Source organism: Staurois parvus, unplaced genomic scaffold (genome assembly GCF_062004578.1).
Source record: "Staurois parvus isolate SC_StPar_1 unplaced genomic scaffold, SC_StPar_1.0 ptg000779l, whole genome shotgun sequence".
NCBI classification, from domain to species: domain Eukaryota; kingdom Metazoa; phylum Chordata; class Amphibia; order Anura; family Ranidae; genus Staurois; species Staurois parvus.
In genome coordinates this window covers 765,698-783,560 of record NW_028318575.1, presented here as the reverse complement: position 1 = coordinate 783,560, position 17,863 = coordinate 765,698, and the positions used below count along the sequence as shown (strand labels likewise).

Sequence of the window (17,863 nt, the reverse complement as noted above, 5' to 3'; positions counted from 1 at the left end):
ATGGAGGACTGGGGGAGGGGAATTTTTGCTGGAAGGAAAGGATTTGGAGTGTGTGTGCGTGTGTGTGTGTGTGTGGGGGGGGGGGGGGTTGAGGGGTGGGATTAATGCTTGAAGGGGAAATTTGAGGAATAGAGGATTTGTGCTAGGAGGGGGATTTTTTTTTGGAGGGGGGGGATTTGTGCTGGGGGCATATGGGAAAGATTTAAGCTGGGAGGGGGGCAAAGATTTGTACTGGGAGGAGGGGGAATTTATGCTTAGGAGGTAAGCAATCAGATGGGTGCCTGATTTTTTTGGGGGGGTGGAATTTCCTTGACACATAATGCTCATATATCTTGGGGGGGGGCACTTTTTTGACATGTCCACCTTGGGCTCTTGATGACCTTGTCCTAGCACTGCATACAAAGGACGCCGTGTAGCTTGAGCCATCTGTCTCCACGTCCCGGCCATCTAGTGTCCCTTAGTGCGGCTCCAATAAAGTGCATTTGAGCCATTCGCATTGCGATCCGTGGAAGCTCAGAGGGATCACCAGCGAGCCGAATTGGTAAAAGCAAACAGTCCCTTCATTGTCAAAAACAGACAAACAGAAAGTAGCTGATACTCAGCAAGGTAAAAAAAACAACAAAAACAGTCCAACAATATCAAGTACAATGGTAAAAGCTCAGCTCACCGCCAGTAACACTCGTCTCTTATCCCCCAGAATGTTTTGCCCGCTTCATGACAAGGCCATATTTTGCTGTTCGGCACTGTGCTACTTTAACTGCCAATTGCGCGCTCATGCAACACTGTACCCAAATGAAATTTATATCATTTTTTTTTCTTCTAGTGGTATTTGATCACCACTGGGTTTTTTATTATATAAACAAAACAAGAAAGAAAATTTAGAAAAACAACAACAATATTGTCTACTTTCTGTTCTATTGATCCATTCAGTCGTATCCAACCCTTGCCGATTGCATGGACTGTCACTTGAAAGTGACTTTTTCCATGAATTTTCTTAGCAATTCTTTTTTACAGGGTAGGTTGCCAGGTCTTTCCCCGACCCCCACCATGCAGGAGATCCCATGTGGCCAGGGATGAAACTAGGACAATTTAGACAGGAGCCAATTAACCTACCAGCATGTCTTTGGAGTGTGGGAGGAAACTGGAGTACCCAGAGGAAACCCACACAAGCACAGGGAGACCATGCAAACTCCATGCAGGAGGTGCCATGGTTGGGAATCAAACCCAAACTCCATTTACTGCAAGGCAGAAGTGCTAACCACTAAGCCACTGTGCCGCCCTGCTTTCTGTTTGAAAACATATCTAATAACAATTTTTTTAAAATCTAATTTCTTCATAAATGTAGGTCTAAATGTATTCTGCTACATGTCTTTGATGAAAAAAAAAAGATCCAATAAGTGTATATTAATTGGTTTGTGTGAAAGTTATTGCGTCTATAAAATATAGTATATATCTGAAAATGGGCGACCTCATTTCTTGAGGCCCTAAAATGCCAAGACAGTACAAATACCCCCCAAATGACCCATTTTTAGAAAGTTGACAGTCCAAGGTATTTAGTAAGAGGCATGGCGAGTTTTTTGAAGTTCTACATTTTTGCCACAAGTGATTGAAAAATAAAGAAAATAAATAACATTTCTTCACAACTTTTTTACATACTGTCACCAGTGTAGTACAGTGTCATCATACGTCCAGGGGCGGACTGACCATTTGGAAACTCGGGCACTGCCCGAGGGCCCGGGGTCAGTAGGAGGCCCCATGAGATGCCCCTGGTACCTTTTTAATAGGCTTTTTTGAGTTTGGGCAAGGACACAGGGGCCCCATGATCCCCTATTGCCCAGGGGCCCCATGAGTTGTCAGTCCGCCCTTGCTTACGACTGATGTGGTGGTGATTAGGGACACTGACTGGTGACAGTATGCAAAAAAATATTTTTTTAAAAATGTAAATAATATTTAATTTTTTTTTTACTTTTTTTCTTTTTATTACACTCTGTCACCACAGTAGCTCAGTGTTACCACAGTGATATTTTATTTCTTGAGGACCTAAAATTCCAGGACAGTAAAAATACCTCCAAATTACCCCTTTTTGGAAAGTAGACAGTCCAAGGTATTTAGTAAGAGGCATGGCGAGGTTTTAGAAGTTGTAAATATTTGTCACAAGTTTTTGAAAAATAAAGAAATAAATAAAATGTGTTTTTTTTCACAATTTTTTTTACATACTGTTTTTTTTTTTAATTGTTTATATGGTGAAGACTATTGTATAAGCAATAGCTTTAGCAGTCAGGAATAGTTTTCCCATTCATGAACAGCTTGCATTTGATTGTGATCTGTGATTAGCTAAGCTAATCACATGGTACAGATAACCAGGTACCATGTGATTCCTGTAGGCCAATCGCAGATGAAAACAATAAGCCAGCTGTTCATGAATGGAAAGCCAGCTTGTTTAGATTGTTATCATGTCATAGCAATCACATGATACCTGATTGCCGGTCACAGGACCCCAGCGGGCGTGCAGAGTGATCCTAAACCAGAGCAGACCCAATCATGTACATATATGTGTGTGCCTGCATGTGCCACCCAGCCACAGTAAATGTACTGTGGTGGGGTAGCAAGTGGTTAAAAGGGTTTTTGAAAGTTCCCTCCTGCCTCGGGGGTCCCAAAGAGGAGATCTCCACAGTTCAGCAACTGTACCTCAGCCACAAGCTAGTCCACACTGTTCCCTCAGCTGTGTTCTGCTCCACCTCACCAATCTCTCCCTGCTTCTCTTTAAGCCTCCCTTTCAGATGAGTTAACTCTTTTGGAACCAAAGTCCCTCTAATCATGGTTTTAAGTCTCTTTCCCAACCAAAGTCTCCCCAAGCCTCTGAATTCCAGGTCCCAAATGAGGACTTACCAATCCTGAGAGAACTGTCAACCAGTTCTTTCCTCTTCAACCAGACTACCCTAGAACCCCTCATGCTACATGGGTTAGAGACCCTGAGTACTGAAAAAAAATGTATCTTGAACTTTGCTTTAATGGGACCACAACCCAAATGGTGAGGAAATATATCTCCTGTCCAGGACCCATCCCTGTCATCCTGTATAGCTTTTAAAATTTTGCACAAACATTAGTATGCATAGTGTAAAACATGCACCTCTTTTCTGGGTGTTAGATTTGTGCTTTTTCATTTTTTTTTTTTTTTTGCAGATCTGCTGATGCTGCCCCAGAATATGGACTGAAATCCTGTCATGTGCATGGGCACATTAGGTGGGTTTACTAAATCTGGTACACATAGAATCTGGTGCAGCTATGCATAGAATCCAATCAGATTTCAGGGTTGACTGTCAAAGCTTAACCACTTGCTGTCCAGCTGCTGTTTATAAACGGCAGGCTGGTGGCACTCCAGGGGAGGGTTGCCGTACATAAACGGCAAATGCATTTTCAAGCTGTGCGTGCTCCCTGGGAGCGTGCAGCACCGCGATCTGCTGCCCGCTGTGTCCTCCGGACACAGTGGAATATCGATCGTCATACGGGACCTCTGTGCGAGGTCCCGATCATGTGATCACTGATTGGCCAATCAGTGATCACATGCAGAGTAGTAAGCAAGATGTCACTTCTGACATCATTGCTTACTATATGTGAAATCTGTGAATGATCACAGAGGTTGCATGGTACAGGGCCATTCACAACAGCCTTGTACCATGTACCAAAGCTGTGACCAATCACAGCTCACACAGTATTTCTCAATGGCTGCAAGAATGCAGCCAGAGAGAAGGAGTAATAATTGCTTTTACATCCTTTACAGTATGGGTGTAAAAGCAATCAGTGTAAAAAAAAAAAATCTTCATCACCCCCCACAAGTAGTACAGTGTGACCATGAAGACACTGTACTGCTAGGGTGACAGTATGTAAAAAAAAAACGAAAACAAATAATAATATAAAAAAATAAAATAAAAATGTAAAAACAAAATTTTAAATTATAATTTTTGGTTATAAACTAATTTGGATTATTTCTTTTTTACTAAAAAGATAACTGAATACATTTTGGCCAAGATTTATGATGAAATATTATTTATTTGCAAAATTTTATAAGAAAAACACTTTTTTTTCAAAATTTTTGGACAATTTTCATTTATATAGCAAAAAAAAATTAAAATCCCAGCGGTGAATAAATACCACCAAAATAAAGCTTTATATGTCTAAAAAAAATGCTAAACAATTCATAAGGGTACAGTGTCGCATGGCCGCGCAATTGTCATTCAAAGTGTGATAGCGCTGAAAGCTGAAAATTGGCCTGGGGGGGAAGGGGGGGAAAGTGTCCGGACAGGAAGTGGTTAACAAGCTGAAGTTAGAAGCTGATTGGTTACCATTCACAGCTGCACCATATTCTGTGTGCACCAATTTTAGTAAATCTCCCCCACTATCATAGAGCTGCATTCAGAAGCGTAAATAAAGTCAAGTGTCTGGTAGTAACAGCCTGGTCACGGCAAGGATAAAGCATGCATAACACTTGATACTATCGAATTAAACGCAGTGATTGGTAAAGTGCAGGGGCGGACTGACCATTTGGAAACTCTGGCACTGCCCGAGGGCCCGGGGTCAGTAGGGGGCCCCATGAGATGCCCCTGGTACCTTTTTCGTAGGCTTTTTTGAGTTTGGGCAAGGACACAGGGGCCCCATGATCCCCTATTGCCCGGGGGCCCCATGAGTTGTCAGTCCGCCCCTGGTAAAGTGGCAAAGTGATAATGCCGCCTCTATTCTCATTAATGAAAGATGTGTTTTATGTTCACTGGGCTTCAAATACTGACACTCGAGCTTGTCCTCTGGCCTTCCTCTCTCCAGCAATGATAAGTAACAAACGATATCTTTCAGCTGAATCATGTCTGGTGGACGCAGGGACACCGGAGACGAAGATCGGGATGAACTGTTACTTCTGTAGTTCATTCGAAGACCTAGAGAGAGAAAATCAATGCAACTCAATAGCTCGAAAATGTAGAAAGCATTGACAGCAGTCATGAATTCTCCTAGAAGGTTCAGAACATTACATCAAAGACTGACCTGCAGACTCCAAAAAATAAAAAGATAAAATGATTCACATAGAAGACGAGATATTTGACATTTTGTAACTTTTTTGTACTACTTATCGGACTGTACTACCTGTTATGGCAGACAGGACAAGGTAGTAAATTGACAATATACTTTTATAGTCTTTGAAAACCTTACGCCTTGAAAGCTATGTCACCTTACATTTGATCTAAGATGAGAGAAGATGAGATATAGAAGTCAAGGTGTATCCCTCCCAACATGAGGTTGAGTGAACTTGGTGATCTAAATGCAGACTGGTTAGAACAATGTACTGGGAAATCCAAAGGAGCCCTTAGGAGATCATTTCCATTAGCAGAGTGATTATGCTTCTAGATTTCCCATCTGGGATATTGTTGCTCAGGAATTACCTGTGTGACATGCTCACCCATAGGTGTCCCCTTTGTGACATCACTGTCCATGGATGCCCCCTGTGACATCATTGCTCATGGGTTTCACTCCACCCAAAGGTGACTCCTTTGTGATATTAATGCTTATGAGAATCATCTGTGTGACATATCTGCTTATGGATGTACTCTTTGTGACATTACAGCCCATAGATGTCCTCTGACATCGCTTCTCATGAGAGTCATCTATGTGACATCTCCACCCAGAGGCACCTCCTTTGTGATATTACTTTTCATGTGACTTACCTGTGTGACATCTTCACCCATACTGTAGGTGTACCTTTTGTGACCACATGACCCATACGTGTCCTCTGCATGACATTTCTGGTCATGAGAATCACCTGGGTGACATTTTCACCCATAGGCACCTGCTTTGTGACATCACTGCTCATGGGAATCAATTGTGTGGCATCTCTACCCTTAAGCACCACCTATATAATATCACTGCTCACGGGAATCACCCGTGAGACATTTCCATCCATGGGTGTACCCTTTGTGACATTGGTGTCCATGGATGTCCCCTTTGTTACCTCACTGCTTATGCAAATCACCTGTGTGTCATCTCCACCCATAGGTATCACCTTTTTGACATTACTGCCCTTGGATGTCCCCTGTGGGATATTATTGCTCATGGGCAATAATTGATGGGAATCAATTGTGTGGCATCTCTACCCTTAAGCACCACCTATGTAATATCACTGCTCACGGGATTCACCCGTGAGACATTTCCATCCATGGGCGTACCCTTTGTGACATCGGTGTCCATGGATATCCCCTTTGTGACATCACTGCTCATGGGAATCACCTGTGTGTCATTTCCACCCATAGGTATACCCTTTGTGACATTACTGTCCATGGATGTCCTCTTTGTTACCTCACTGCTTATGCAAATCACCTGTGTGTCATCTCCACCCATAGGCATCGCCTTTTTGACATTACTGCCCTTGGATGTCTCCTGTGGGATATTATTGCTCATGGGCATCCCCTGTGTGGTATCACTCCCCATGGCCATTCCCTGAGAGACATCACTGACCCCAGAGGTCCTCTTTTTGGCATCACCTCCCATGGGCATCCTCACTTGACTTTAATGTTCATGGGTGTCCCCTTTGTTGCATCACTGCTCCTGGGCATTCCCCGTGTGACATTACAGACCATGAGGATCCCCCTGTGTGACATCACCGCCCAAAGGCAGCCTTAACATACACACTCCATGGGTAAAATGAGAAGCTTTAACGGGGAAGTTGAGGGATCTAATTTAATACATTGAGGAAGGGACCAATAACTAGTTCCATCCAACATAAAGGTAAGCTGCAGCTTGTTTAAATAACATTTGCTAATTTTAGGAATTACTTTATTACAATAAAATAAAAACAATTACTCTTCCTCATATGATACATTTTATTTTAATTGGCCTGGAGCTCCACTAGCTTGTAGCATTGGCTGCATTAGTTGGATATGTCCCCTCTTGAGGTGGGGGGTGATATTTTGACAGTGATTTTTGGATATTTTGTATAGGGATGTGTTATTAAATAGCTTGTATATGACACCTTACATAAGATTATCTCTTATCTGTTATTGAACTGCAAATGCATCCTTGAAAAGTGGATACTGTTCCAAGAAACATGTTGGCTGAAAAGCTTAAGAAGCAAGATAATCTGTGATGCTTGGGATGTAACTTTGAGAATGTAAATGGGTGTTTTTCATGGTTTTATATAGATGAATATTTTACTGGGTGGGCTGGTCCTCAATGATGGACCTCTGTGGTGGATCTCTATGGTAGATCTCTATGGTGGACCCAAGCCTATTCTGAGTTTTTCCTTCCTCATGTGGGCACCCTGTAGCCTTATTATTATTATACAGGATTTATATTATTATTATTATACAGGATTTATATTATTATTATTATACAGGATTTATATTATTATTATTATACAGGATTTATATCGCGCCAACAGTTTGCTCAGCGCTTTACAATATAACTGGAGACAATACAGCAACAATACAGTTCAATACAAGAGGGATAGGAGGGCTCTGCTCCTTGGAGCATACAGTCTATGTGTCCTCTCTGTACGGGTGATCTTCAGAGATTTTGACAATAATTGTTGGATAAATTGCCATTGCTTAGGGGTGTGCTAATAAATAGCTTGTTTATGGCTCAATACATAGGAGTATCTCTGTTGCTTAAACTGCATATGCATCCTTGAAAAGTGGACTTCGTTCCAAGAAATGTACTGGAAGAAAACCATCAAATGCAGCACAATCTTTGATGCTTGGCATGTAACCATGAGATTGTAAATGGGTATTTTTATTATGGTTTTAACAAGGGGAATATATGACTGGATGAGTGGACATTCATGGTGGACCTCTATGATGTACCCCACCCTATTTTGAGTTTTTCCTTTCTTATGTGGGGCATATATACTGTATTATTAATATTATTATTATTATACAGGATTTATATAGCTCCAACAGTTTGCGCAGCGCTTTACAATATAAGGGAGACAGTGCAATTAAAATACATTTCAGTACAGAAGGAATATCCTGTATCCTCTTGATGTGTCCTCTATGTAGTGTGATCTTCAGACATTTTGAAAATTATTTTAGGATATTTTGCCAATGTTTAAGGATGTGCTATTAGAAACATTATTAATGATCTATTACATAAGATTATCACTGTTGTTTAAACTGCATATGCATCCTTGAAAAGTTGATTTTGTTCCAAGAAACATGTTGGATGAAAAGCTTTGGATGCAAGATAATCTATGATGCTTGGCATGTGACTCTGAGATTGTAAATTAGTCTTTTTCTTATGGTTCTATATATGGAGGAATATTTAATTGGGTGAGTGGGTCCTCTATTACAGACCTCTGTGGTGGACCTCTATGGTGGACACAAACCTATCGTGCGTTTTTCCTTCCTCATTTGGGCACAGTTCCTATATTCTTATGTGTCTTCTCTGTACAAGGTGATCTTCAGAAATGTTGACAATAATTGTTTCTTAAATCCAATTGCTGAGGGATGTGCTATTAAATAGCTTGTATATGGCCCATTACATAAGATTATATCTGTTATTTAAACTGCATTTACATCCTTGAAAAGTGCACTTTGTTCCAAGAAACATGTTGGATGAAAAGCTTCAGATGCAAGATAATCTAAGATGCTTGGCAGGTAACTTTGAGATCGCAAATGGGTTTTTTCCTATGGTTCTATAATAAAGAATATTTAAGTGGGTACTCTGGTCCCCTATGATGGACCTATGTGGTTGACCTCTATGGTGGACCTTTATGGTGGACTTCTAAGGTGGACCTTGATGGTGGACCCAAGCTTATTCTGAGTTTTTCCTTCCTTATATGGGCACAGGTCACAGGTTGATCTTCAGAGATTTTGGCAATAATTTTTGGATAATTTGCCGATCTTTAGGAATGTGTTTGCTTATGGTTTATTACATATTATTTCTGTTACTTAAACTGCATATACATTCTTGAAAAGTGGATTTGTTCCAAGAAACACATTGCATGAAAATCATCAAATGCAAGATAATCTATGATGCTTGGAATGCAACTATGAGATTGTAAATGGGTCACCAACCCACCCTGTCAAAAGGGAATATTTGACTGGGTGGGTTGGTCTTCTATAGTGGACATCTGTGTTGGACCCCATTCTATCATGAGTTTCTCTTTCTCCACGTGGGGCACAAATCCTTTATCCTAATGTGCAATCTCTTGGGTAAGTGATCTTCAGACATTTTACCAATGGTTTTCAGATATTTTGCTTTTAAATAGGGAAATATATAAGACTGGGTGGGTTGGTCCTCTATGGGGTCTTCTGTGGTGGACCCCACCCTATCTTGACTTTTTCCTTCTTCATGTGGTGAACAGGTCTTGTATTCTTATGTGTTCTCTCTGAACGGAGTGATCTTTAGAGATTTTGACAATGATTGTTAGATATTTTGCTAATGTTTAGGAATGTTTTTGTTTTTGATTTATTATATATTATCTCTTTTTTTTAAACTGCATATACATCCTTGAAAAAGCGGACTTTATTCCAAGAAACATGTTGGATGAAAAACATCTGATGCAAGATAATCTTTGATACTTGAGATGTAACTATGAGATAGTAATTAGTCTTTTTTTATGGTATTAAATTTATGTTCTCCGCCTTACTTTATGTGCAAAAGTAAAAATGTATTAATTCATTGATGAATTGAATAGTTTGTGCATATCAGAAATATCCCTATTTTCTATGGTTTTGAATTATGTGATCTGTATAAGGGCCACACGGAAAGGAGAACAAGGGCCACAGAGCATCTAAGTAAAGCTCTATTTTGTCCTTCCTACCGCAAACCAACAAATCAAACATGCCAAACGACGACAGATCGTAGAAGCAATGATAATACCACTTAAGATTCCGCCGTCGCATAATGCACTGAGCACGCTGTGGTACAACAAGACGTATATAGCAAATTATCTTGACGTTTATCACCTGACAGCGCCAAGACATCTTTTGTCTCTTTGCAGGATTGAAATAACACGAATGTGTAATTACAATTTCACAGCGCACGGATGGAGCTGTCGATGACAATCTGTCTATCGGGGGGAGAAAGTCATAACTGCGGGGTCGGGATGGGATAATTGTTGCCGCAATGACAAATGAAAGAAAGCGACCGCTGATTCATCAGGCCTGACTACATGCTTTTGCAAACGTAAACTGATTGCATCTCACCAGCTCTCTTTGACATGTGTGTCTTTCAGATCAAGCAAACAAAAATTGTATTTAAAGGGAACCTGTCATGGGAAAAAAATTAGAAAAACCACAAAGGCCCTAAATGTATCAAGCAGCAGTTGCCTGTTGAAGCCAAAGTGACAGCGTTGGTGTAAAGAGGACCGACTAATGGATACTCACCTGTCAGAGCTCCCCTGCCACTCCTTCTGCTGTCTCATCTGATGAACATACCTGGTGATTCCCTCCTCCCATGTTAAAGTGCTCAGGTCTACCAACCATAGGCTGGGCCTGAGTACTATCACATGATAGATTGAGGAACATAGCTTAGGTGTCCGTTTATGACACACAGAATAGCTGAGATTCAGAGGATCACAGCTGTTCTCTGGTCATTCACAGTTTATGACACCCAGCAGAATATGTTCAGCCCTTCTCTGGAGATCTGTGTTCTCCCTCCAGATTCTCCAGGCCAGAGCTGGAATATCGGAGGGACCGAAAACTAAGCAGCGATAATTTACCTCTGCTTAGTAAACTGATCTTTTTCTGTAATCTCGTGAGATTATAGTAAAATCAGCCGTTTTCCAGCGTTTGTAGACCGTTCTCCCTTCGTTTGGAGAACTGATCTACATATGCTTCATAAACGGCATTCACAGGAGAACTGTGTTCTCCGAGAATGCCGGAGAACTGAGCAGTGATCTATTACGGCTGGTTCATAAACGGACACATATGTATCTGACACCAGATTTTGAAAGAGCAACAGGGGAGCATTGCCAAGGTGAGCATCAGAGGGATGGGAAAGTCTCTTTACACAGACACACTGAATGGGCAAGGTGCGTGTCTCTTTAAGGAGTTGCAAATGGTGCGCAAGGTGTTCCAAAATAATACTTAACATTGGATAATTGACTACATTAGTGTGCCTTAAACACACTTTTAAATTTAACTATGTAACAAAAATGGAAATTGATGCACCACGCCACTAATATGAGGTCCAAATTCAACTTTATTCCAATGAAGGTCAGGGGGACAATCCAAAGTGCATCCAATGCATATTGGCAGTCTAAAAACACACCCTTTATCAGGGCTTGACTGAACACAATGAGCTTCAACTAGAAATGAGCTGGACCCTTAGTGCCCTGAATGACATTGGTGATGCACCCTCATGGGATGGGTTCATGACACCTCGGGCACACAATACATGGGTTTAATGGTGCCCAGCATTATTCAACCTGAAAGACCAGTAGTGGTAGCAGGACAGAGTGGACAGGACCACGTGAGAGATGTGTTTTGCAGTGTAAGGTACAATTTTACATGTATTTTATGCTGGGTACTTTATTTTATTTATTTTTAACCAGGGTTGGGCTTTAAATGATATTGTAACTTGATGCATCAAGGCCATAGTTTCCTGCTTGTCAGGGTCGTTCACACTGAAATGGCCCAAAACAGGTGTGCATACCAAGAGTTCTGATTCAATGTATCTGGACGCATAACCTTTCTAAAAGAGTTATTAAAGTCAATCATCATGGCAGCCTTCGGCTGGTTGGAATCCTTACCCCCGGAGAGAAGCTGAGACTTGCTCTGCATGGAAGGGCTGGGATTCTGGAATCTGTTTCCAAAAGACATGAAGAGATGTTTGCAGAATTCATCCGGTAGCTCAACTTCCAGAAAAGTTTTCATGAACAACTGGAAACCTTCAAAGTCAATCGTCTGAAAAGAAATAATATTAATACCAGTTAAAAAAAATACTATCTATATATGTATATTATTATTATACAGGATTTATATTATTATTATTATACAGGATTTATATAGCGCCAACAGTTTGCTCAGCGCTTTACAATATAATGGGAGACAATACAGCAACAATACAGTTCAATACAAGAGGGATAGGAGGGCCTGATCCTGGGAGCTTACAATCTAGGATATACATACATACATATAATGTATAAAAAGATTATAGATAGACAGACAGACAGACAGATAGACGATAGACAGACAGACAGGTAGGTAGGTAGATACATAGATAGATAGACAGACAGACAGGTAGGTATGTAGATAGATAGATAGATAGATAGATAGATAGATAGATAGATAGATAGATATGGATAGATAGATAGATAGATAGATACAGTCATGGCCGAAATTGTTGGCACCCTTGATATTTTTCCTGAAAATCAAGTATTTCACACAAAAAAGGTATTGCATTAACACATGTTTTTCTATACACATGTTTATTCCCTTTGTATGTATTGGAACAAATATAAAACAGAGGCAGAAAAGCAAATATGACATAATGTCACACAAAACCCCAAAAATGGGCTGGACAAAAGTATTGGCACCCTTAACTTAATATTTGGTTGCACACCCTTTGGAAAACATAACTGAAATCAGTCGCTTCCTATAACCATCAATAAGCTTCTGACACCTCTCACCCGGAATTTTGGACCACTCTTCCTTTGCAAACAGCTCCAGGTCTCTCTTATTGGAAGGACACCTTTTCCCAACAGCAATTTTAAGATCTCTCCACAGGTGTTCAATGGGATTTAGATCTGGGCTCATTGCTGGCCACTTCAGAACTCTCCAGCGCTTCTTTGCCATCCATTTCTGAGTGCTTTTTGACGTATGTTTGGGGTCATTGTCCTGCTGGAAGACCCAGGATCTTGGACGCAAACCCAGCTTTCTGACACTGGGCCCTACAGTGCGACCCAAAATCCTTTGGTAATCCTCAGATTTCATGATGCCTTGCACACAGTCAAGGCACCCAGTGCCAGAGGCAGCAAAACAACCCCAAAACATCATTGAACCTCCACCATATTTTACCGTAGGTACTGTGTTTTGTTCTTTGTAGGCCTCATTCCGTTTTCGGTAAACAGTAGAATGATGTGCTTTACCGAAAAGCTCTATCTTGGTCTCATCTGTCCACAAGACGTTTTCCCAGAAGGCTTTTGGCTTACTCAAGTACATTTTGGCAAACTGTAGTCTTGCTTTTTTATGTCTCTGTGTCAGCAGTGGGGTCCTCCTGGGTCTCCTGCCATAGCGTTTCATTTCATTTAAATGTCGACGGATAGTTCGCGCTGACACTGATGCTCCCTGAGCCTGCAGGACAGCTTGAATGTCTTTGGAACATGTTTGGGGCTGCTTATCCACCATCCGGACTATTCTGCGTTGCAATCTTTCATCAATTTTCCTCATCCGTCCACGACCAGGGAGATTAGCTACAGTGCCATGGGTTGCAAACTTCTTGATAATGTTGCGCACTGTGGACAAAGGCAAATCTAGTTCTCTGGAGATGGACTTGTAACCTTGAGATTGTTGATATTTTGCCACAATTTTGGTTCTCAGGTCCTCAGACAGTTCTCGTCTCCTCTTTCTGTTGTCCATGCTTAGTGTGGCACAGACAGACACACAATGCAAAGGTTAAGTGAACGTCTCTCCTTTTTATCTGCTTTCAGGTGTGATTTCTATATTGCCCACACCTGTTACTTGCCCCAGGTGAGTTTACAGGAGCATCACATGCTTGTAACATTCTTATTTATCCGCAGTTGTGAAAGGGTGCCAATACTTTTGTCCAGCCCATTTTTGGAGGTTTGTGTGACATTATGTCGAATTTGCTTTCTTTCCTCCCTTTTTTTGTTTTGTCCCAATACACACAAAGGGAATAAACATGTGTATAGCAAAACATGTGTTAATGCAATACGTTTCGTGAGAAATACATGATTTCCTGGAGAAATATCAAGGGTGCCAACAATTTCGGCCATGACTGTAGATAGATAGATAGATAGATAGATAGATAGATAGATAGATAGATAGATAGATAGATATGGATAGATAGATAGATAGATAGATAGATAGATAGATAGATAGATAGATAGATAGATAGATATGGATAGATAGATAGATAGATAGATAGATAGATAGATAGATAGATAGATAGATAGATAGATGATAGATAGATAGATAGATAGATAGATATGGATAGATAGATAGATAGATGATAGACAAACAGACAGGTAGGTAGATATATAGACAGATAGATAGATAGATGATAGACAGACAGACAGGTAGGTAGGTAGATATATATTTAGACAGATAGATAGATAGATGATAGACAGACAGACAGGTAGGTAGGTAGGTAGATATATAGATAGATAGATAGATAGATAGATAGACAGACAGGTAGGTAGATAGATAGATAGAGTAAAATGAAGATTTTGTAATCTAAGTTATATTATTAACCTTACGTTCATGTAATAAGCTAAACAAATGTTTGATAAAACTCAGTTTTGTTGGAATTTTGGAAATTGTTCGTATGTTTGAGATATGTTCATGGATATATTCATTAAAATCTTACTTTTCAAAAGGGGTGTACTCATTTTTACTGAGCATTGTGTATATATATATATATATATATATATATATATATAAAACCACAATACTACCTGGAACTACAATGTATTCGGTACTCACTTGTTTCAGAATGTCTTGTTTCTGTATCATGGAAAAAGAAAAAGAAAAATTCCTGTTAGTTCAGATGTAAAATTCTAGATGTCTGATCTTTTACTTCTTGCTGTTTACATCAATATGTCAGAGATAAGCAACCAATTACATATTTAAAGGGGATTTTTAATTTTTCTTGAAGCAGAGGGTATTTGAGTCATTAGTCCTCATGCACACGGGACGTTTTGATAAAACTGGTAACATTAGCTATGTAAAGTCACGTTAAAAATGTGAGTTTTTCAGGTTTTTTAACATTTTTACATTAGCGTTTAGCAGTGTTTTGCTGTGTTTAGCGCCATTTTCCCGTGTTTGCGTTTTTTTACAAAAAAATAATTATTTTTTTTGGTCAGAAAAAAGTCCAAAAATGCTGGCTTGCAGCGTTTTACCGCGGTGTTCAGAATTAGAGCATTTTTACAGCTAAAAAATTCCTCCAGAAACCCACTGGTCCTGGGTTTTTTTTCCAGCCAAAACATTTCCCTGCCAAAAAACATTGATTACAGTCTATGTGTGTATGGACACATAGGATAACATGCTGGGGGGGTTACTGGCTGCAGGGGCGGACTGACCATTTGGAAACTCGGACACCGCCCGAGGGCCCGGGGTCAGTAGGGGGCCGCATGAGATGCCCCTGGTACCTTTTTCATAGGCTTTTTTGAGTGTGGGCAAGGACACAGGGGCCCCATGATCCCCTATTGCCCAGGGGCCCCATGAGTTGTCAGTCCGCCCCTGACTGGTTGTAAAAAAAAAGTCAAAAGCCAAAAACAGCCGCTGTAAAAACGTCCTGTGTGAATGAGGACTAAAATTCTGAAAATGACCGAAGGCTGTAACCTCCTCTTAGGGAATAGGTTGTAATAGAAACACACACAGCATAGTGGTCTAGGGTTGCAAAAAGGAACACATAATAATTACACAGGTTCAAAAACGAATTTAACCTCCCTAGCGGTCTGATTATGTCCATATTTCTGTGCTCAAAGCGGTACATTTTTCTTTCCATGGAAATATGTATTTTTTTTATTGTAGGCCTGTAATTTTTAGGAATAACTCACTGAAATCTGTCCGAACAAGAGTCTAGTAAACATCCCGGGTAGGATAAAATGTGAAACACGAAATCATAAATTATAATTTAATAAATAACCATAAAAAATAATAATATATTAATAAATTTAGTTCAATAATATAATCAAACCAAAAACACTGAAATGTGAAATATAGCGCCAAGTTCGCACATCACTCAGCTCAGTTGCAAAATCGTTTTCAGTGTCTGATGAGGAATTTCCCCCACGAATCATTATCACTCAATTCTGCAAGTGGTTCTGATTTACTATCGCTGTTCTCTAGCCGGTCTAAAACCGCTTTTGACCTAAAGGGACGCTTTTTGGACGCCATGAACGTTTCTCAGTTTCCAGGCAGAAAGAACAGTAAAAATGCAGGCAGGGCGCCGGACAAAGCACTCGGGACAAAATGTATGTGAAATGGTTTGATACAGGAATGTTATACTATGTGATTTTAGTGTATTTAGTGAATGTCACTTTTTCACATTTTTAAATTTCCCGCCGTTCCGTCCCCCATACGTCCCGACGCTCGTAGGGGACGGAACCCAGAAGACTGATTCCGGCATCAGCCAGAGGACATTACAGGGGACACTGCAGGAGGAACATCGCGGGAGCGCAGGACAAGGTAAGAGAAGAAGAGATCCTGGAGCAGCCTGCAGTGTATTCCCGAGTGTAGCTCTGGGTTATCACTTGTGGTGCTGAAACTTTACCCCGAGCAACACTCGGGAATACCGCCAGGGGGGTTAATGAAGATAAGGTACTAAGTGAGTTTAATGACCACCTTAATTAGCCTCAGAACCTGTGTAATTAATATGTGTTCAGTTTTAAAGGGATGAGGTGGCAACCCTATAGTGGTTGGTACCCACAGGTGGCACTAGGCGGCTTGCGTATTGAAGGGGAACCTGTGGACCAAAGAGTCTGCATGTATTCAGGCACTTAATAAAAAGAAAACTGCAGGCTGATGATTCAGCTGGTTTGTGAATCAATTGGCTCATCGGTATTCAGGAGCAGGGGCGGACTGACCATTTGGAAACTCGGGCACTGCCTGAGGGCCCGGGGTCAGTAGGGGGCCCCATGAGATGCCCCTGGCACCTTTCTCATAGGCTTTTTTGAGTTTGGGCAAGGACACAGGGGCCCCATGATCCCCTATTGCCCGGGGCCCCATGAGTTCTCAGTCCGCCCCTGTTCAGGAGTGTTACAAAGTTCTATAAACTGATCATCCCATACAGATGTACAATCACCTAACACTAGGTGGCACTGTTCCTTAAAGAATATTTAACTGTATATTATGAAGGACTTTACTGCATGAAAGTAGAACTGCACTTACACTATATGGTGACTAGAGACGGGCTAGAGATGTTCGACTTAAACTGTATTGGGCAAACTGTATTGAATTGCAAGAGGTCATCATTTTTCTGCAGTATGCTGACATCTAGTGGCAGTTTTGGGGCACTATAACTTGTTTATTAATGTGATTTTTGGCATCTTCCTCTGACCCCCCCCCACTTCTGTTTAGGGCTAATTAGTTTAGTTTTGGCTAGAATCCCACCACTTCTTCCATGTTCCCTCTGTCAGTGTTAGTACTTCACAGAGACAGGACTCAGGAAAGTCATTGGGGTGGATTTACTAAAACTGGAGCTTGCAAAATCTGGTGCAGGTCTGCATAGATCCCAGTCAGCTTCCAGGTTTTATTGTCACAGCTTAAGGGCTTATTCACACTTGACTTTTTTTTCCAACTCTTGCCAAATGCCGTTATAGCGTTTGACAAGCGTTGGTCCGGCGTTTGCGGAGCGTTTTTAACTCTCCGCAAACGTTCCAAAAATGCCGCATGTGCGGGTTAGCGGCGGTTGCTAGGTGTTTGCCAAGCGTTCAAAACGCCCCACAAACGCCTATAATGAAGTTTGAATGGTGTTAACGCTCTGCAAACGTGTCGCAACCGCCGTCCGGGCGTTTGTGGAGCGGCACCATAGACTTGAATAGGAGGCTTCAACTCCTCCTGACTTGACCAGAGGCGTCCGTTTTGCCACGCAACGCTAACGCTCCCATTTAATCAGCACTATGTGCTGCAATGTGCAGAATTTTCCGAGGCATTTTGAAAACGGTAAAAACGCTTCCCAAACGCCTGTCTGCCGC

General features: G+C 41.0%; 1 protein-coding gene across 2 annotated transcripts in view; it reads right to left on the bottom strand.

Moving 5' to 3' along the window:
• Window positions 1-17,863, bottom strand: part of DGKB (diacylglycerol kinase beta) — a 784,212-nt gene that overhangs the window by 550,647 nt on the left and 215,702 nt on the right. For both annotated transcript variants that reach the window (XM_089654572.1, XM_089654573.1), the window contains 3 exons: window positions 14,649-14,669; window positions 11,735-11,888; window positions 4,785-4,928 (listed from right to left, as the gene is read on the bottom strand). In XM_089654572.1, the coding sequence (XP_089510698.1) occupies window positions 4,785-4,928; window positions 11,735-11,888; window positions 14,649-14,669 (319 nt within the window). The remainder of the gene's footprint in view (window positions 1-4,784; window positions 4,929-11,734; window positions 11,889-14,648; window positions 14,670-17,863) is intronic.